Here is an 18,863-nt window from a genome sequence, read left to right on the forward strand (position 1 = left end):
TGGATTGTAGCCCGCCGGGCTCCACCGCCCTTGGAATTTTCCAGGCAAGAATACTAGAATGGGTTGCCATTTCCTTCTCCAGGGGATGATTTTCAGGGCTTTTCATTTTTCTTTAGATACGTGTCTTAACTAGCTAGCCAGTAAACCCGGGCACAGAAAGCTTCCTGGTCTCCTCCCTCTTGAATTCCCCTCAGGACACACGGGAGGTGGTCGAGCGCAGGGGCTGACCGACTTGATCCTTATAGAACTGGAGACCCAGGCAACGTTCTTTTCTTTACCGTGGTTTCTGGCAGTGCATTTATGCGACTTTTTTTTTTTTCTTCTGTTTTTTTACTCTTGACTCAGTACCTATACCATTTCGAAAACTTGGAAAATGCACACACCCCCCGCCCCGATCCCTCAGTCTAAGTTCCTTCTTTTGTCAATAGAAATCTATTTTTACCTCCTTAAGGAAAAAAAAAAAAAAAAAAAAAAAATCTCACTCAAGCGCTGAAGTGCAAGGCTCTGGCGGAGTAGTCTTCAGGGTAGAGGACCAAGCCCCCAGGAAAGAGCAGTTCAGGGATGGGGCGCCCTCCGCTCTCAGCAGGAGGAAAGGCTGGCCGGACCTGGGTCCTTTCTCCGTGTCTAAATTGCGGAGGCCGCACAGATATAAGCTGGGCTGTTTTAAAAGTCTATCTCTGAAATTTTTAGTAAGAAAAACAAAACAAAACACACGTTTCAGAAGTAATAAACTCTTAACAAAATGGTCCCTGCCCCCCGCGAGAGGTGCCCGTTCGCCCTCCGGGGTTCAAGCTCTGTCCCCCGCACCCCCGACCCGTGGGAAAGCGGCCCCTTCTTGGGCGTCGCCCGGAGGCTCAGAACTGCTCGAGTCTGTTTTTCACATCGCGGGAAAGTGAATCAGCAGCGGGAACAGCACGCAAAGGACACGAGGCGGGCCCGGGGGCGGAGGGACAGGACCAGGGGAGCGGCCGGCGGGGCGATGCATGGCGCGGACCAGGGGCAGGGCGGAGGAGTGCACCCCGACAGTAAGGACCCAGGAGGCGAGACCCCCTCCCCACCTCCGGCGGAGCGGATCCAGGGTGGGGGCGAACCGGGGGAGGAGGCGGGACCAGCCGGGGCCGGAATGAACTCAGGGAGAGGAAGCCCCTGGGCAGGGCCGAGGGCGGAGATCGGGGGCGGGGAGGCGGAGGGGCGGACCTCGACGGGGCGGCCCCGCGGGTGGGGGCCAGGAAAGGCGGAAGGATCGGTGGACCCGGCGGCCGAGAGCTGAGCGGCTCCCCTCGCCAGGCGGCCCGACCGGCGGAACCCCCGAGTCCCAGCCCAGCGGGCGCCATGGAGACGCTGCTGTGGTTGTGCAACTGGAGCACGCTGGTCGTGTGCGCGGCGCTGAAGCTGCCGCAGATCTCTGCTGTGCTGGGGGCGCGCAGTTCGCGGGGCATCAGCCTCCCGAGCCTGCTGCTGGAGCTGGCGGGGTGAGTAAGCCCGGGAGCTCCCCGGCTCTGCTAAAGCAGATGCGCGGGGAACCGAGCCCAAAAGCCCCGGCCGCGGGGAGTAGCGCCTGCCCGGACTGCTCACTTCCTCTCCATACTTGCTGCTCCCCCAGCCTTGCGCCGGAACGAAAGTGGGCGCACGCTCATTACATAGATAAGGAAACCGACACTCAGAGAAATCGTCACTCCACCTGTTAATGACAAAACCAGTCATCCCGCTTTGAGCAAGGCCACTGGCCCCTCGAGACTCGCGTGTGCATTTTCTCTAAACCCACCCTCCCCTATCTCAGGTCTTGGTTTCCTCACTTATAAAATGAGGGGTTGGACCCTCTGGCTTTTAAAAGTTACACCCTTCGGGAGGAGGGGGTGCCCAGGTGTCAGAGAAGGCAGAGCTTTTTGGAGGTAGAGGGGAATTTGAGTTGGAGTTGGACTTCAGCTGGCGCTCCAGTCGGCACTTGAAGACTGTTTCAAGAGCTGGTTTATCCTTAAAAGTCAGGAGTGGGTGCCCTGACTCAGTGTTTAAAGATCTGAACGTGATGGATGATAGCCAGACTTGTTGCAGTGATCGTTTCACAATATATACAAATACTGAATTATGCTGTACACCTGAAACTAATATAATGTATATCAGTTATACCTCAGTTTACAGAAAAAGTAGTAATATTCTGAATAAGCAAAGTAATAGTCATAAAGACCTGAACAGCGAAAAGCAGAGTTGTAAACTTGGTGGGAAAGACCCGAACCCAGCAGTCTAGCTCCTCTCCCGGTGAGGCCCAGACCCCCCACCTGCCCCGCGCCAGCCTGCGGACTCGTTACCACCGGGCAACTCTGAGGGTGGGTCCTGGGCAAGCACTTCTGGGTCGGGGCAGCCCGCTTGGTGGGACCCAGTTTCTCCCGCCAAAAGGAAGGTAGGGGACAGGGTGGGAGAAAGGGGAGACCTCCAGAGCACAAGGCGTGAGGGGCCACCCTGGGACCTGTGGGGTCCCTCCAGGGACACCCCCATCAGAGGGGCCAACCCTAGGGTGTGTGACCTCCATCGGTTTGGGGGGCCCTCTGGGGAAGTGCTCCCTGCCTCAGTGCTCCCCCATTTCTCTGGGGGAGAATAGATAATTGCTGAGTTCAGTCGTGCCTGACTCTTTGTGAGCTCATGGACTATAGCCCTCCAGGCTCCTCTGTCGGTGGAATTCTCTAGGCAAGAATACTGGAGTGGATTGCCATGCCCTTTGATTGAAGGCGGGAGGAGAAGGGGATGACAGAGGATGAGATGGTTGGATGGCATCACCAAAGTGATGGACGTTGAGTTTGAGTAGGCTCTGGAGTTGGTGATGGACAGGGAGGCCTGGAGTGCTGCAGTCCATGGGGTCGCGAAGAGTCGGACAGGACTGAGCAACTGAACCGAACTGAGAAGTTCATCATTCAGGACAGGGGATGCCCTGGTCTGCTCCAGGGCAGGGGAACCTCTGGGCATCCTCTCAGGGACCAGAAAAGGTAGCCACCTGGAGAAGGAGGCCCTCCAGGCAGGGACCCTTGTAAACAGAAGCTCGGCAGCTGGATTGGAGGCAGTGAGGCCAGAGAAAGATGCTAAAGACATGGTGTTAGGTTTAAAGCATCTGCAGATACAGGGAATGAGGTAGTTGTGCTCTTGTCCCCATTTTACAGGTAGGGAAGCTGAGGCCCCAGAGGTTAGTAACTGCTGGGGATTGTGAGCCCAGTACCCAAGTCTCAGAGTCTGCGCTCCCCTTGGGGCTCCACCCTCAGCAGGTGATGCTGGAGGGATGAGTCCAGGTGGTCTCAGGAAGGTGGCTCAGCAGGTAGCCAGAGGGCTAAGTGCTGGCCAGTGTCACAGGGTGGCCCTAGGTGAGGGCATGGGGCTGTGGTCACACCCCTTCCTGGCTTAGGAGATGTGAACCATTAAGTCCACGTGGTCTGTGGAGGCTCTGGCTCACCCTGAGGGGGACACAGGGCCTGGGGGGGCGGGAGACACACCCGAGGGGATGACGGGATGACGACAGAGGCATTTAGATTCCAAAGGGGCTGGACTGGCCAGGGTGTGAGCTGGGAAGGCAGGAAGCTCAGACCTCTTCTGAGAGGAGGGACCCTGGGGTCTTTATCCCCCACCCCTCCACGCTGCAGCCTCTCCAGGGCTAGAATTTTCTTAAAGGAACTGAAGAGTCCCCCTTTCTTGCCCCCTACCCCCCTAACCCCCCACAGTACTCTGGAGGCCACTGGAATCATCGCAGGATGTTCCTTCTTTTCAAAACACAGGCTCCCCAGCCCACTGCTGGGCCCTCATATGCCCAGTGCCCGGGACGCCCACCCAGGATGGCTCTCAGCCCCCCTCAGAGGTCCTTCCTGGCCTCCTGAGCTTCTTGAGTGCATCCTTCTGAGGCAGCTGCCTGGGGCCTCTGAAGTGCCCAGCCTTAGAGACAGGCAGGCCTGGGTCCAGAAGCCCAGTCTCTTCCTCTTCCTGGTCAGATCTGTTTCTAACTGACCATCCGAAGCAGCTTGGCAGTCCCCGGTGCCCAGCTCCAGAAGTCGAGGAGATGATTTGGTTGATATTTCATCCTCCTTGTTCTGTGGTGGTTTGTGGTTTAGTTGCTCAGTTGTGTCCAACTTTCGCCACCCTATGGACTGTGTAGCCTGCCAGGTTCCTCTGTCCATGGGATTCTCCAGGCGAGGATACTGGAGTAGGTTGCCATTTCCTCCTCCAGGGGATCTTCCTGACCCAGGAATCGAACCTGGATCTCCTGCACTGCAGGCAGATTCTTTACCATCTGAGCTACGAGGGAAGCCCTTGTTCTGTACCTCCCTCCTTACCATTTGCTGATGCCCAGCTCCAGTTCTCGGGTTCTGCGCACAAACCTAGGCTCCTGGGTGGGGGCCAGGCCTGCCTGCTGTGGGGGTCGGGTGAGTCTGACCTCAGGAGTGTCCTCCGTCTCCCCAGGTTCCTGGTCTTCCTCCGGTACCAGTGTTACTATGAGTACCCGCTGCTGACATACCTGGAGTTCCCCATCCTCATCGCACAAGGTAACCGACACCGCCGCCCCCCTCCCCCTGCCTAGCCTCGGCCCTCAGCACCTCCCCGCCCCCACTCAAAGCCTTTCCTTTCCAGATCTCATCCTCCTGCTGTGTGTCTTCCATTTCAATGGGGATGTGAGACGGGCAGTGCCGTACATCATCATGTATCCTTTCAGCATCTGAGAATCGGAGCTGGGACTGGAGCTGGGACCGGGTGGGGTGGCAGGGTGTGTTTAGTTTTGCTAATCAGTTCAGCAGGAGGTACAGAACAAGGGCTTCCCTCGTAGCTCAGATGGTTAAGTAGCTCAGGGGTGTCCGACTCTTTGCAACTCTATGGACTGTAGCACACCAGGCCTCCCTGTCCATCACCAACTCCCAGAGTTTGCTCAAACTCATGTCCGTTTAGTCAGTGATGCCATCCAACCAGCTCATCCTCTGTTGTCCCCTTCTCCTCCTGCCCTCAATCTTTCCCAGCATCAGGGTCTTTTCCAATGAGTCAGCTCTTCGCATCAGGTGGCCAAAGGATTGGAGCTTCAGCATCAGTCCTTCCGATGAATATTCAGGACTGATCTCCTTCAGAATGGACTGGTTGGATCTCCTTGCAGTCCAAGGGACTCTCAAGAGTCTTCTCCAACACCACAGTTCAAAAGCATCAATTCTTCAGTGCTCAGCTTTCTTTATAGTCCAACTCTCACATCCACCCATTTTGCTAGTAGGATGTTATTACTCTGGGTTCTGTGCTGTGCTGTGCTTCATCGTTCAGTCATGTCTGACTCTTTGCAACCCCATGGACTGGAGCCCGCCAGGCTCCTCTGTCCATGGGATTCTTCAGGCAAGAATGCTAGAGTGGGTTGCCATGCCCTTCTCCAAGGGATCTTCCCAACCCAGGGATGGAACCCAGGTCTCCCACATGGCAGGTGTATTCTTTACCATGGAAGCCCTATTAAAGCAGGATCCTTTACCAGATATTTATTCTTTTGGTTAAATTAAGAAAAAGCAATCTCCAAGGTAAGATTCCTTGTGGGCGAGTGTATCTCCTCAGCCCAGGGATGCCCGAGATGTCTGTGCCTGGGGTCTCCCCTCTGAGACCAGGGTACCCCACAGTGCCTTGACCCACCGGGTGGAATGTAGACTTAGGACCTCAAGGCTGGGCTGCAGGAACACCTCTGCTAACAGCCACGTTGTCCACGTGTCTTCTTTAGGGAAGAGGAGACATTTCTTCCTTCCCCCGAAACGTACCCATTTGACAGGCATGTCTGGTCTGTACCACGATGCCACTAACACACCTGGTCAGCTTGGCTTCTTACTGCTTATTAGTGGGTGGGTCTGGGCTCCTGACAGCTGGTTCAGGTCTCCCCGGACTCCGATTGTCACACAGACCTGTCTCCTCTCATGTCACTCAGCATTTTCTGTGCACGTGGGCCTGCCTTCCATCTTCATTCTGCTTGTCAAAACTCCCGTTATTCTCTTGTTGAACCTCACTCTCCTTAAGAGGCTGAGAGCCTTTTTGAGTGGCAGTCAGTACTGCCACATCAGTGACATGATCTGAGCTTCAGGGTGGAGGAAAGGGGGGCGGGATGGCCAAGCCTCGTCTGCGTAGAGCATGTGAGGAGGTGGGCGTGGAGTGGTGGGAATCCCCAGCATGCCTGCTGCCTGGATGGCCTTGGGCCCTGACCATAAAGCCCAGCCCTCCGGGCTGCAGCTGTTCTGTCTATGAAGAGGCAGCAAAATGCCTACCTTTTAGGGTTGTTTCCAGAATGACAATACCAGGAGTACAAGGGGAGCTGAGCAGGTGGCAGGGTCATGTGGCTGTTGTACTAAAAGCCTGTCTGCAGAAGGGAGCTGGGTGCGGACTGAGTCCTGACCCTCCGCTGTTGGATCGAGTTGTAAGCCCCCAGACTAAGTTTTCCTCTGCAAAAAAAGAGGGAGCGCATGACTCTACTGCCCCTCAATGCTTCAAGGTCAGCCCTAGCTGATTAAAAAAAGCTTTAGAAAAAGTACTTTAAAGATGAAAAGCATGGTGGGATTTACTTTTTAAATAAAATGCAGCAGCTTTGTGCAAATGGTGAGCTGTAGGTTAGAAAATGTGGGTGCTGATGGCAACTCTGCTGCTGTTGCTGCTAAGTCGCGTCAGTCGTGTCCGACTCTGTGCAACCCCATAGATGGCTGCCCACCAGGCTCCCCCATCCCTGGGATTCTCCAGGCAAGAACACTGGAGTGGGTTGCCATTTCCTTCTCCAATGCATGAAAGTGAAAAGTGAAAGTGAAGTTGCTCAGTCGTGTCCGACTCTAGTGACCCCTTGGACTACAGCCTACCAGGCTCCTCCGTCCATGGAATTTTCCAGGCAAAAGTACTGGAGTGGGGTGCCATTGCCTTCTCCGATGGCAACTCTAGGTATCAGCAATATGTTTATAACCTCCTTCTTCCAGTTGTGACTTACAGAGCGCAAGTAAGCAGGGTGGCCATGTTAATAGTGCATTTTTTTTATAAGTAATAGTAGGTCCCATATACTATGCAGGACATGCTTATGCTAAAAAATCACTTGTTGTTGATCTGAGATTCCAGTTTAACTGGATGTCTTGTATTTTAATTTGCTGTCTGGCTACTCTACAAATAAGTCATCTTTAGGATCTCAGTTGCTGCTACGGCTGCTTAAGTTTTATAAAATGTGTGTCTGGAATGAGTGGAATGAGGTGCAATGGTACAGAATTGGGCAACAGTAGTTTAAAATTCAAATTAGAGAGTGTTTGAAAAACAAAATTCCTCCTCCTAGATTCAGGTTGCCTTTTCTGGTATCGACTTGTATTTCGTTCCACTGACCTGAGCACAGAGATTGTTTCAAAGCTCTTCATTTAAATAATGTTATTAATTGTAATCCTGGCAGCCTCTTGAGTCCCTACAGTATGCCACAAAGCAGTGAGGAGATGAATGGGGTAAAGGAATATTAAGTCCCATTTTGCAGATAAGCAAACCAAGGCTGAGAGAAGCAAAATGACTTGCCTGTGGTCACGGCAGAGGCTCCTGGCCATCCGCGCCCTGGCTTGGCCACCAACTTCTGTGTTTGTTTCTGCTTCTCTAGCCGGGCTGTCTTCCTGCAGCATCACTGAGCTTGGTGGCACTCAGGTATCATTTCTCCTGTCTCCTAGCATTGCTCTACCCAACTGTGTCATTTCTACACTGGAGTTAGCAGGAAAGAGGAAACCAGTAAACAGTTTCACGTGACAACAATTTTGCAGAAGACGTCTCCTGTATCAGGCATCCTAAGTGTTTAACTAGTTTTTTAGTCGATCCTTGAACATGCATTATGAGCCAGTCTTGTTCTACGCACAGTCTTTTTGTGCTCACAAAAGTTATGTGGGAAAGAAAACCATATTTAATAAGCTAAATATATTGAATGTTGCATGGTATGAGTTACAGAGAAAAATAAAGCACTGAAAGGTAATAGACAGGAGGTATCTCAGTTTTACATAGGGTGGACAAGGAGCTACTTATTGAAAAGGTAATATACGAGTAAACACTTGAAGGAAGTGAGCCAACAAGCCATAAAGATATCAGGTGAAAAAGTTTCCTAAGAAGAGGATAAACAGTTAAGTATATGAGGGCTCAGATGAAGTATGCTTGAAAATATTCAAGGAATAGCAATACTATTGTGTCTGGAATGGAATGATTCTGGAAGAGATGATAGCAAATGAGGATCCTTCCCTGATAGTTCAGTTGGTAAAGAATCCGCCTGCAATGCAAGAGATCCCAGTTTGATTCCTCGGTCGGGAAGATCCACTGGAGAAGGGAATGGCTACCCACTCCAGTATTCTTGGGCTTCCCTGGTGGCTCAGCTGGAGAAGGAAAAGGCTACTCACTCCAGTATTCTGGCCTGGAGAATTCCATGGACTGTCCATGGGGTCACAAAGAGTCAGACATGACGGAGCGACTTTCACTTTCTAGACTGCTGTGATTATTTTGGCTTTTAATCAGACTGATATGGCTAGACCCTGGAGGCTTCTGATCCCACAATTTCATGTTTTAAAATAATAAAAATATACTGTGTCACATCTTACATCAAAGGTGCGTTAACTGTTGACATTATGTTGGAGAGGTCTACATGGTCAAGAATAAAATGGGCAGTTGAGATCATCTGGAACGTTCCCAGCCCTAGGATGGGTCCAAGAACACAGGGTTCTTTGTAATTTTCTTCCAGAATTCTGCTTCTGTGCTTTTGAACTCCTTAGCAAGTGTTCACTTGGACCACTTTTGTCTTTTCCAAACTGACAAGTTCTAGCAGAGTTGTTCCCAGTCCACACTTGGCTTAGACGTGTAACCTCTGTGTTCTTGGTTTGTTTCCACGGTCGGGTGGTGGAACTGCCAGCCAACAAGCCGTTGCTATGTCCCTTAGCATGTGGTAAGCTGTGTGTCTGCTTGGTTCATCCTCACTCTGCAGCAGTGGATCCTAGATCTGGCCATGGTGAGTAAACTGCCCCAGAGAAGAACGTGTGTTCACAGCAGTCTGTCTTCCCTCTTTTCCTTGTGACATCTGCCCTGCAAACAGTTTTATAGATCCAGTGTTCAACCCGCTGTGTCGAAAGCACCCCTGTGCTTTGCAGCTGTACCAAAGCATGCTGGGATGAAAGCCCAGTGCTATCCGAATATTAAAAATACATTATTCTCACTTAAATGTATGGCACAATATTTTTACTTCATTTGGTGGGGGGAGCCCTCGAGAACCAGATTGTGGAGTTAGTAGTCGAGTGAAGAACTGAGCATGAAGTGAAGAGTTTTAGGTTGGGTGCTAGGTCACTTCAGTTGTGTCCGACTCTTTGTGACCCAATGGATTGTAGCCCGTCAGGCTCCTCTGTCCATGGGGATTCTCCAAGCAAGAATACCGGAGTGGGTTGCCATTTCCTCCTGCCAACCCAGGGATGGAACCCATGTCTCTTACATTTCCTGCATTGGCAGGTGGGTTCTTTGCCACTAGTGCCATATTATCAGGTTAGTAATTATATATGGATGACATACTCATTATTTTTCTAACTTTGCCCCCTAAACACTTTTTTTTCTTCCTTGGAAAAAGGTAAGTGCTGTATTCTTTTTCCTTCCTTGGTTAAGGGCCAGAAATTCCTTGCTGTAAGAATAGGATTCTGATAGCAGGTCAGGAAGCATTTGACCAAAGATCAAATGGTGGTTGACATGAACTTTTCTACCTCATGGGAAAAGGAGCAGAACTAATTGGTGGTCACTGCTGGCCACACCCGAACTCCTGGATTTCGACCCATTCTACCTCCAGCATCTTGTTGGAAAGTGGACTTGGCTCTCAGCCTTGTGACATTACCATGGCAGCCTGGGCCTGGCTCAGGGTAGAGGGTGCTGTACTCTTAATCTCATTGGGGAGCAGAGGTCATGGAGCACAGGGCTGGAGTCTCACCACGTGGCTCATCAGAACAGCCGGAAACTCAGAGCTGATGCGCCCCAGCTTGCTGCTTTGAGTTTATAAATCTCAGTGCAAAGCAGTATGGTGCCCCCACTCTCTACTGTACTATCTATACATCAACTTATTATTGGCAGGTGGGGACAGATAAGCCTTTGTGGCCGTTGCAGATTTTTACCCTCGGTTACATCCTACCTGCTGCTGCACATTGGTTACTCACCTGAAGGGGTTGGTGGGTTAGACCTAAGAATGCTGCTGCTGCCTCCATTCTTTATCATGAAACTTGGCTTTTGTCCTTGTGCAAGTTGGTTATTACTTGACATGAAAGCTTGATTTCAAAAGTGCTTTCAGGGAACTCCCTGGTGGTCCAGTGGCTAGGACTCTGGTGGTCCAGGTTCAATCCCTGATTGGGGAATCCCGAAAAGCATAACCCCCCTTCTCCCCTCAAAGGGGCTTTCAGTATCTGGTGCTCTTCTGCATTTGAAACTAAGGGAGTCCTTCCTCCTGTTTTATCTTCAAACAGAATTTATGCACTTTCATCAGTGCAGCCAGTAAGTTTGCACAGCTCCAGTACCTGTGGAAGAGCAGGGACTCAGGAGCCGTGAGCACTCTGACATGGACCCTCGCTTCTTATACTTGTGCAGGTAAGAACACAACTCTAATTGATGGGGTGTCCCCTGTTGGTGTGTGTGTGTGGGGTGTCTGCCTAGAGGGGTGTGCTAACTTGATGTCCAAGGGTCATAATCCCTTGAGCTTAAATCCTTTGCATGTTAACTCTTGAATCTCTAGTGTATCCTTATTTATAAGACTGATTTCGTGCACACTACTCTCCATTTTTTGCAAGATCTGTATTTCAGTTGCTAAAAAAATGTAAAAGGACACTTTTCTCCAAAAATATGACCTATTATTAACAGTCCTCCTGATGTTTGCAAAGCGTCAAGTTGATTATATTAAATCCACTAACTTGTTTTAAACATATGAATGTTTATGATGTAATAAATTGAAGAGATGAGAATCGTACATTGACTTTTGTGAATGAACATAATTTGCAGCAGTGGAGTTTTCCTGGAGCCATAGTGTGTTTGGTCTCAACTTTAGAATTTCCGCTGTTCATTTGGATTCTTGCAGGAACTACCTAAAATGAATATATACTCTAGGTAGGAACATTTTTAAAATGTCCAGAGCTATTACATTCACTAGATTTACTAATTGTTGATATTTGAATTATACTTTTTCATGTTTCTTCTAAAATCTTAAACTACTAGCTTCTCCATCCAGGGTTCTCTTCTACTCAGATCTTTCAAGAACAGTTAGCGTGTATTCCTGTATTTAAAATGGAAAGATATTTGCTAAGTACTGAAATGTCTGAGAAGTTGATATTTATTGCTGAAATCTTTCTTTTACAGCAAGAATAATGACAACTTTAATGACCACCAATGATCTTACAAGTAAGCGCAATATTTTTCTGCCCACGTCCTCTTTGAACTTTACACCATCTGCCTCCTTCACTTGTAAATTATCTTGGGGTTTAACGGAGCCAGTTTAGCCCCACTGGAAGCTAGCTGCAGTATACTGCAGGCCCTCATCAGTCTCCATGTATAGTGCTAAGCACCCTCTTGCCATATCCAAGATAGAACATGCACAAGATAGTCGATTCCTATCTTCATAAAGCTTCCACTCTAGCAGTGGAAATGAAGAGTGAGGTCATCACACAATGTTTGAAAAATATTATAAAGTGTTTCGAATGAGGACAGGATGAGCACCTAACAAGGAAGCCTGACATAGTTGGAGGGAGCTGGGAAGATGAATTTGAAGGGGAGAGGGATGACGAGCGAAGAGACTGTTAACAAGGAGCAGCACATATGGAGGTTGTGAGCAAGGAGGATGGAGCAACACCAGCAGGGCTGGCGGGAGAGCCCCAGGCTGAGTCTAATGAGAGGGAAGGCAATGGCAGGGAGCCTCAGAGAACTGCCCACAGGCAGCAGGATCGGGAGTGACACAATCGTTTTACTCCATTCCTTGTTCTGTTATTTTTAAAGGGTTACCATGATGGAGGAGAAAACAAACTTGGGTTAAAGAGAATGTCGTTCATTCCTTAGGCTGAGTTTTCAAGCATATAAATCTTTGGAAAAATTATTAAAACAGGTAGGGTGATTTATTCTATGAAGACTAGAAATGTGTCCTTGGTGTGTAGACCTTTTAAATAAGTTCATTTTATCTGAGACATAGTGCCACAAAGCAGCAGGATGCATTTGCTAGTCCCATCCCAGGGTTTTATCTTTGGCTCAAGTACTTTACATTAGCTCTGAGAGAAGGGTTGAAAAGTGTCTGGCCAGAGTGTATACCTGAGTCAAGTGGGGAAGGGAGAAACCTGAGGCTTCCCTACAGGATGTGAATTCTTGCTTGCAAAGGAGAGTCAAACCATAATTGAATAACAAAACAAATTTCATATTAAAAATTGATTTTAAAAGGTCAAGAATCTTCTAATTGTGATTTGTTTTATATCTAAGGTGACAGCTGTTCATGAAAGTGACCAGTATATCTGAGAATCATCTCTTAAAAACAGTTCATCTATCTTAAAAGTGTTTTACAACCCCAAAGACACATTAAGTCTCATAAACCTTATTTATCAGGAGTGTTCATCAAGTCATTGAGATTATTTTTTCCTTTTTAACAAAAAGCCACATTGTCATGGTTACTTTAATATAAAACATACCTTGACATTTTTCAGAATTATCTTAACTGATTGCAGTGTACCACTTTTTGCTTAATTAACATGGAATTTTCTAAGATACCACCACCCTTAAGACTTAAAAAATGATAACAGGTTTTTAAAAAGTTGTAGCATTTACCAACCAGAGTCAGATTCCTCCAAATTAAGCATTTAAGATGAAATTATTCATGAAGTCAGGCCAAGTGGCCAGAGGTAGTAATGATAAGACCATTTCTCCCCCAGAAATATTTGGAGCCACAGCTGCACTAACATTGACATGATCCATAGTTCTGTTTCCTTTTGGGTGGTGGGTAGGCGACGTTAAGCCTATTTAGGCTTCTACTTAGAGAAGGTGGTGATTTTATGTGAAAACAGTATTTTTTAATACACACTTTTCTTTTTTGACTGATTTCAGTTCTTACACGTTTCGTGATCATGCTGGCCTTAAACATATGGGTAACTGCTACAATACTTCACTACCGGAAGACCAATATAAAGTCTGAATGATGGATTATTCCTATACACAAAGTGGATTCTGAATAACAGAACCAAAGGAAAAAAAAGCTCACTGCTAAATCATAAGTTTAGTCAACCGTGCCAAAGATACTTTAGACTTGAAAAAGCCCAATTAAACACTTTTTAAAAAATGCTGATTTTTAAAAATCCTCTGCGCCTACTTTATTAGGTTAAGGTAGCACTTAAGACATCTGCAATTCTGAGAAAGCTGGTGATGGATGGAAGTCTTCCAGAAAGCCCATTCTGAGGAGGTAGCTTTGACTGGGAACTAATTACATCTACTTCTCAACTTTTAAAATATTTTAAGAAATACATCCTCTCCAAAACACAAATGCACATGAATGCAGTGGGATTTTGGAAATTTTAATAACTTAACCAGGGTCCACTTCCTGGGATGAATGTTGTAATACAGATGTAATAGGATGGCCTTATTATATCATATTATCATGAAATACCTCCTTGGCAAAGATATCAAGGCAAGCAAAAATGTAACTGGTTTGAACGCATATACCAAAGTAGTTCTCTAACTTCATACTGTACCTTTAAGCATTTAGTAACAAAAGATACCAGCAATCTCTACTTATGAAGAGGCAATCCCAATATACTTCGAGATTCAAGCACAGTGCTGCCATTTTTAAAAGGATTCCACCTGCACAATTAACTGTTACTGGAATTTGGTACAAAATACAGCCAACCTCAACCAGAGTTTGCCTACTGAAAATATATGCAGCAAAGGGTATTGCTGGGTTCTGCCAAGCTCTCATGGATTTAATTCTCATTATGGTATCATACTCTAAACATGCTGTTAAGATTATCCACTGTATTTTCCTATAAAAGCTTATAAGACCTAACATTTAAAAACATTCACCTAATAATTGAGTAGCATTATTCTATTATATGCAGTAAGTAAATGATGTTTATTAGAAAATGTTTCCTGTGTAAAATAAACTTATTTTGAACTCTTCTGAGTCTTAAAACAGAATTGTTTTAATGTGATTAGCTTTAAGTTAGGTAAGGTGCAGTTTTAAAAATATAGACTAATCCTTTTAGAACTACTGCTTGGGACCAACAGGAAGAGAAACACGGCATCTAAAAATAAAAAAACAAGTCATTCATTCTATAGTTTTAAAAATTATAGTTAACATTTTTTAAAAAGTCCAAGTAAATCTTTTCTCATATGCAGTTATCATCTGCCAAGTAGTATAAACTGTGTGATTTTTTTAGTCCAACAAATATTTTATTTAGATATACTTTATCAATGCTTAAAGCAACTCCTTAGAGAAAATATAGTATCATAGGTGAAGAGTTCTCAATTTTTCCCCTTCTATACTTTATCAATGCTTAAAGCAACTCCTTAGAGAAAATATAGTATCGTAGGTGGAGGGTTCTCAATTTTTCCCCTTTGGAAGGGAAAGGAACATGCATTAGAGCCACCCCAAATATTCTGTACACATCATTAATCCCACAAGAATCCTGTAGGTAAACAGTCTCCATTTTACAGATGAAAATACTGAAGCCCATACTGAATAATCTGTCCCAGATCAGATAGCCAGCAAGGTATCCTAGAAAAGACCCCACTGATTACCAAAAAGTTCTTTCTAGAAAACTACTTGTCAGCACACTATTCTACCAAAATAGACTGCTTCTTTTCCTTATCCTTGACACTCAAATGAGATTCTCAATTTTGCATGTTCCTTAAAATACTGATGTTAGATACAAACTCCTAGTTGAAATTTGATTTTGTATTTCTCCATGGATTAAGCGATAGGGGCTGAACATCCCCAAGTGTGTAACCTCAATTAAGATTTCTTTGCTATACCCCTCTTTTAAGGGAAGGTAATTTTGGGGGGTTAATTTTAGAAGGTTGCAAGAGTATTTCACAGGAAAAGTAGGAAAATGCTTATGTCTTAATTTCTTTTATTTAATTTTTAATATAAAAAGCAGGCATAAAATACAATTACAATACTACAAAGATGCAACAGAATTTTTAAAAAAACGGGGGGGGGGGAAGCGCCACGATTTTTGTTCAAGGGGACAGCTGATCAAATATTTATGATTATCTAAACCACGCAATTCATAACTTATTACAACCCCAAACAAAACTCATTATTATGGGGAAGGGAATCAAGGAGAGAACCCCCCAAACATAATATCTAGCACTGTCACACAGTGCTTATTCTTCAAAGTGCTTTACAAACCAACTATGGTATCTTCACAATACAGGGAAACTGACGTCTTATTCCAGGGGAGGAGAGGTGAGTCAGGAGCAGTGTCAACAGAGATCAAGAAACTCAGAAGTGACTTGCTCTCATTGGGTTTTTAAAACATGTTATTTAAAGCATGTTTCCATAAGGTAATATAGTGTCCAGCTTCTCTATTTTACCACCCAAATCCTGTAATAGATTAACAGCAGCAGCATAACTTCTCAAATTGTGGTTTGGCAACCTAGAGTATTTTTTCTTGAGCATCTACAGATAAACTGGGATAAAGGAGAGCCTTCACAGCCAGAATGGTGTAACTCTAGCACAGGTTAATCTTAAAAATAACTCACCTTTATTTTAGATTTATTGGTATACTTATCCTTTAGTTAGCTCCAGAGCATTTTAAACTTAGGTTTTTTTTTTTTTAAGTTTGCTTCTAGGTAGCATTTTTTTTAATTAATACTTTTCAACATGCACTAGACAGTCATCCTCAGCAGTAACCCTGGCACCAGTTTTCCTTCTGCTTTGCCTCAGTATTCCCACAAAAGTAAAAAAAACAAAAACAAAAAACAACCCAACTAAGAAAATCCCAGTATTCACTACTTCTTAGTTCTCAAAAGGAGGTATTTGTGGCTCTAGGAGAAATCAGGTGTGAGGAAACAAGCAACTTTTGGTCTTAACTTTATCTTGGAGGTTTTGGAGCCTCAAGAAAAAGAAACTGGCACAAAAGCAGGTTGTTAGACCAAGTCAATGTCATATTTAATGAGTGTTGGGAAGAAAACATTTGGATGGGGGCATGCACTCATGTATGTACATGAAACCAGCAACAGGGTATAAAGCAAATTCTTACCCAAGGTCAGAATTTTTTATTAAGCACATTTCCACTGGCTGGACAAATGACCTTATAAATCCTTATGTCAAACCATATAATGTAAAGAATCTTCATGGAGAGATTTTTTTTTTGCCCCTTAGGATCTCTTTGCCCCCCAAAAAACTTCACATTAATTTTCCTTTTATAGTTGCATCACACCATGATTCTCCATATTCTCTAATATATATACAGCATTCAAAATTTAAACTTTTGCCATTTTTACTCAAATATTTCAATTACTCATGTGTAAACTTCAAATTATTTCACCTTAATAAAGTTTATTAAAAATATATATATATACTCTCCAATTCAGAATAATATGATAGAACCTCCCATAGTGTAACAAAATCTCTATATAAAATATTAATTCAGTCTCCTTTTAACAAGTCTAATGAATGGAAATATTTATTCTATATAAATTTTATATATTTTTCATTTTTTAATCTTACTTAAAAAAAAAAAAGAGCTGTGCCCCCGAACCAGAACATACCTGCAAGGGAAATGGCATGCATATCTAGTTTTAGCACAGACAGCATGGAAGAGTGCAGCCTGGACAATGTAAGAACAAGATTCAGTTTCAGTACATCAGCAGCCAAAGGCCACTCTTCAATTTCCACAATAGTATCTATAATTGGGGATCTAACTCTTTAAACACCTCAACACTGACCCCAGAAGGAATCAATGAAAAATGTCTACTTCCTTCATAGAAATATTGGATGATGTATGTCAGTATCATGCCAAACTCTGTGCACATGAATATCCACAGAGAGGATGACAGAAGACCACAGAATTTTTCCTTACTTGATTCTCACCACTGATGTACACTGTAGCAGTATAAAACATATACTTTTCTGGGATAATGAGAAATAAAGCAGGAATAGTCCTGCATAAACTGTATGTAACTTGAATAGCATTTAAAAAAATAAAAATTAAGTGCCTTTGAGGCCACTGCTTCCCAGCCACAATAATGAAATGCTGCCATACACAGTCATGTGTTTACGGGATCACACTTAAATACTTAAAATATATCTACAGTATGTCTTAGTTTTCTTTGTATTTGAGACAATTTTTTGAATCTTGAATGTGAAAATATAAAAAGTCACAAATGCTTTATCAGAAATAAAAACACACCTAGGGTAACCAGCAAATTAAAGCAAAGAAAATGTTTCATAGTCACACACTAATACTGAGGTCTGTAAAAGAGGTCAGATGAGAAATAGATATACATAAAAGATATATTAGTTCCAATCCTACCCATTACTGTTTCTATCACCAATACTTAAACAAAATTCTGTTATACAATCAAAATAGGCTGACAATGATAACTACTATGCGTAAAAATAGTGCACTAATTTTCTTCTGCAAAGCAAATTTGCATCCTAAGAGCTGGCAAATACTTTTTTTTTTTGTTTTAAATACAGGAAAGGGTGGATATCTTGAAAAAAATTAAATTAAGGCATTCAAAATGGGTAAAATTGCCTATTACAAAGCATTAAGAAACTGATATAATTAACTTCAAACTTCTTGTTACAATAACTGCTTAAACATGAACATGCAGCTTCCAGCAGGTACACACAATGAGTGATATAAACTCCAACATTATGGCTTTATACAAGTGCATAGTTACAACTGCAGTAAGTAATGATATCTGATTAATGTTTATAAAAAAATAAAGTGGGAAGTTAAAAAACCCTCTTGCAGTATTACAGTACTATGTGTGTGTGTGTGTGTGTATGTGTGTGTGTGTATTCACACACACACTACAATGGTCACTTCTTAAAGACGCAGTCTCTATCACTGTAGTGGAATCCATTCCCAGATTCTTCTGGCAAATGTGCTGGTGAAATCTCTCTGTTGAAGCTGAAAAGATGATTTCTGTAACTCTTCTAAATCCTTTATGCAATGTAGTGTGAGTGATGCTAGGAGAGCTTTATGGAACAAGTCTGGAAGAGTTGCACATGATATTCTTATTCTATTAACCAATCACTGTTGGTTCAACTTGTTGCTCCAAAGGAGCCCAGAAAACCTATTCAAGATTTAGAATTTATATTGCAGGAATAGAGGGAATATATATGTGTATTAGTCTCTCAGGAAAATATAACTTTTTAATAAATTTTGGGCCATCATATTTCAGTCTTGTTTCAACTAGAAGAATATGATCACCTTGAATAATGACTGCATTCACAGAAGGCAGTTAGCTGGAAAGAAAAGGAAAATAAAGTCAGTTGATACAGTGAAATAATTTAAGAGATTGTGATCAGTTCTTTGAAAAGGCATTCCATTTACATCAAACTCTACAGTCTTCCAGCTACTATACTTTTAACATCTAAATCATGCATATAGCACATTTACTCTTACTTTTCTTATTTCAAGGTACATGCAATTATATTCTTCCTTGTATTTTTTCATATTGCCCACAAACATGACACACAAGTTTTAATATGGTTAACTGGCTATTAAGGTAAGATGGTATGTCAATGAATAACTCAAGTGAACCTGTCTGATTTGAGGTTTAACTGTTAGCTTCCTCGTGTGGGTGAAAGAAGAGTGGACCGAAGGAGCAGGCTCTACTTGGCTGTTTCACCCTATGCCACATTTTAAAAATCTATGAAGTGGGAACAAACACACTGTTGT

At 44.4% G+C, this 18,863-nt stretch overlaps 2 protein-coding genes across 13 annotated transcripts in view; one reads left to right on the plus strand and one right to left on the minus strand.

Annotated features, from left to right (window-relative positions):
• Positions 1-894: 894 nt before the first annotated feature.
• SLC66A3 (solute carrier family 66 member 3) lies at positions 895-14,121 on the plus strand. Of its 2 annotated transcripts, none has more exons than XR_015136418.1 (8): positions 895-1,025; positions 1,288-1,472; positions 4,435-4,517; positions 4,603-4,672; positions 8,780-8,968; positions 10,452-10,572; positions 11,335-11,376; positions 13,057-14,121. XR_015136418.1 is itself a non-coding variant. In XM_086325616.1 (8 exons), the coding sequence occupies exons 1-8, from the start codon at positions 984-986 to the stop codon at positions 13,146-13,148; spliced, it is 693 nt and encodes a 230-aa protein (XP_086181742.1). In that variant the 5' UTR covers positions 895-983; the 3' UTR covers positions 13,149-14,121. The 2 variants fall into 2 exon arrangements, 1 of the variants encoding a protein (XP_086181742.1); XM_086325616.1 differs by having other exon boundaries at positions 8,911-8,968.
• Positions 14,122-15,057: 936 nt separating this feature from the next.
• ROCK2 (Rho associated coiled-coil containing protein kinase 2) overlaps positions 15,058-18,863 on the minus strand; it is a 132,196-nt gene continuing 128,390 nt past the window's right edge. For 10 of the 11 annotated variants that reach the window (XR_015136417.1, XM_086325614.1, XM_086325612.1 and 7 more), the window contains one exon: positions 15,058-18,427. Coding sequence is in view for 2 of the 11 variants with exons in the window: in XM_086325614.1 (XP_086181740.1) it covers positions 18,424-18,427 (4 nt within the window). In the remaining 9 variants the exon portion in view is untranslated. The remainder of the gene's footprint in view (positions 18,428-18,863) is intronic. The other variant, XR_015136416.1, reaches the window with a different exon arrangement.

This window comes from Bos grunniens, chromosome 11 (assembly GCF_055505025.1).
Source record: "Bos grunniens cultivar Pamir isolate PY7600 chromosome 11, Bosgru_T2T1.0, whole genome shotgun sequence".
Lineage (NCBI taxonomy): Eukaryota > Metazoa > Chordata > Mammalia > Artiodactyla > Bovidae > Bos > Bos grunniens.

Bases quoted from the DNA above. Each gene is read 5' to 3' on its own strand.
- SLC66A3 (XM_086325616.1), top strand. From the start codon at position 984: ATGGCGCGGACCAGGGGCAGGGCGGAGGAGTGCACCCCGACA. The intron at 1,026-1,287 runs GTAAGGACCCAG...TCCCCTCGCCAG, and splicing joins CGGAGGAGTGCACCCCGACA to GCGGCCCGACCGGCGGAACC. The intron at 8,969-10,451 runs GTGAGTAAACTG...ATCTTCAAACAG, and splicing joins GGATCCTAGATCTGGCCATG to AATTTATGCACTTTCATCAG.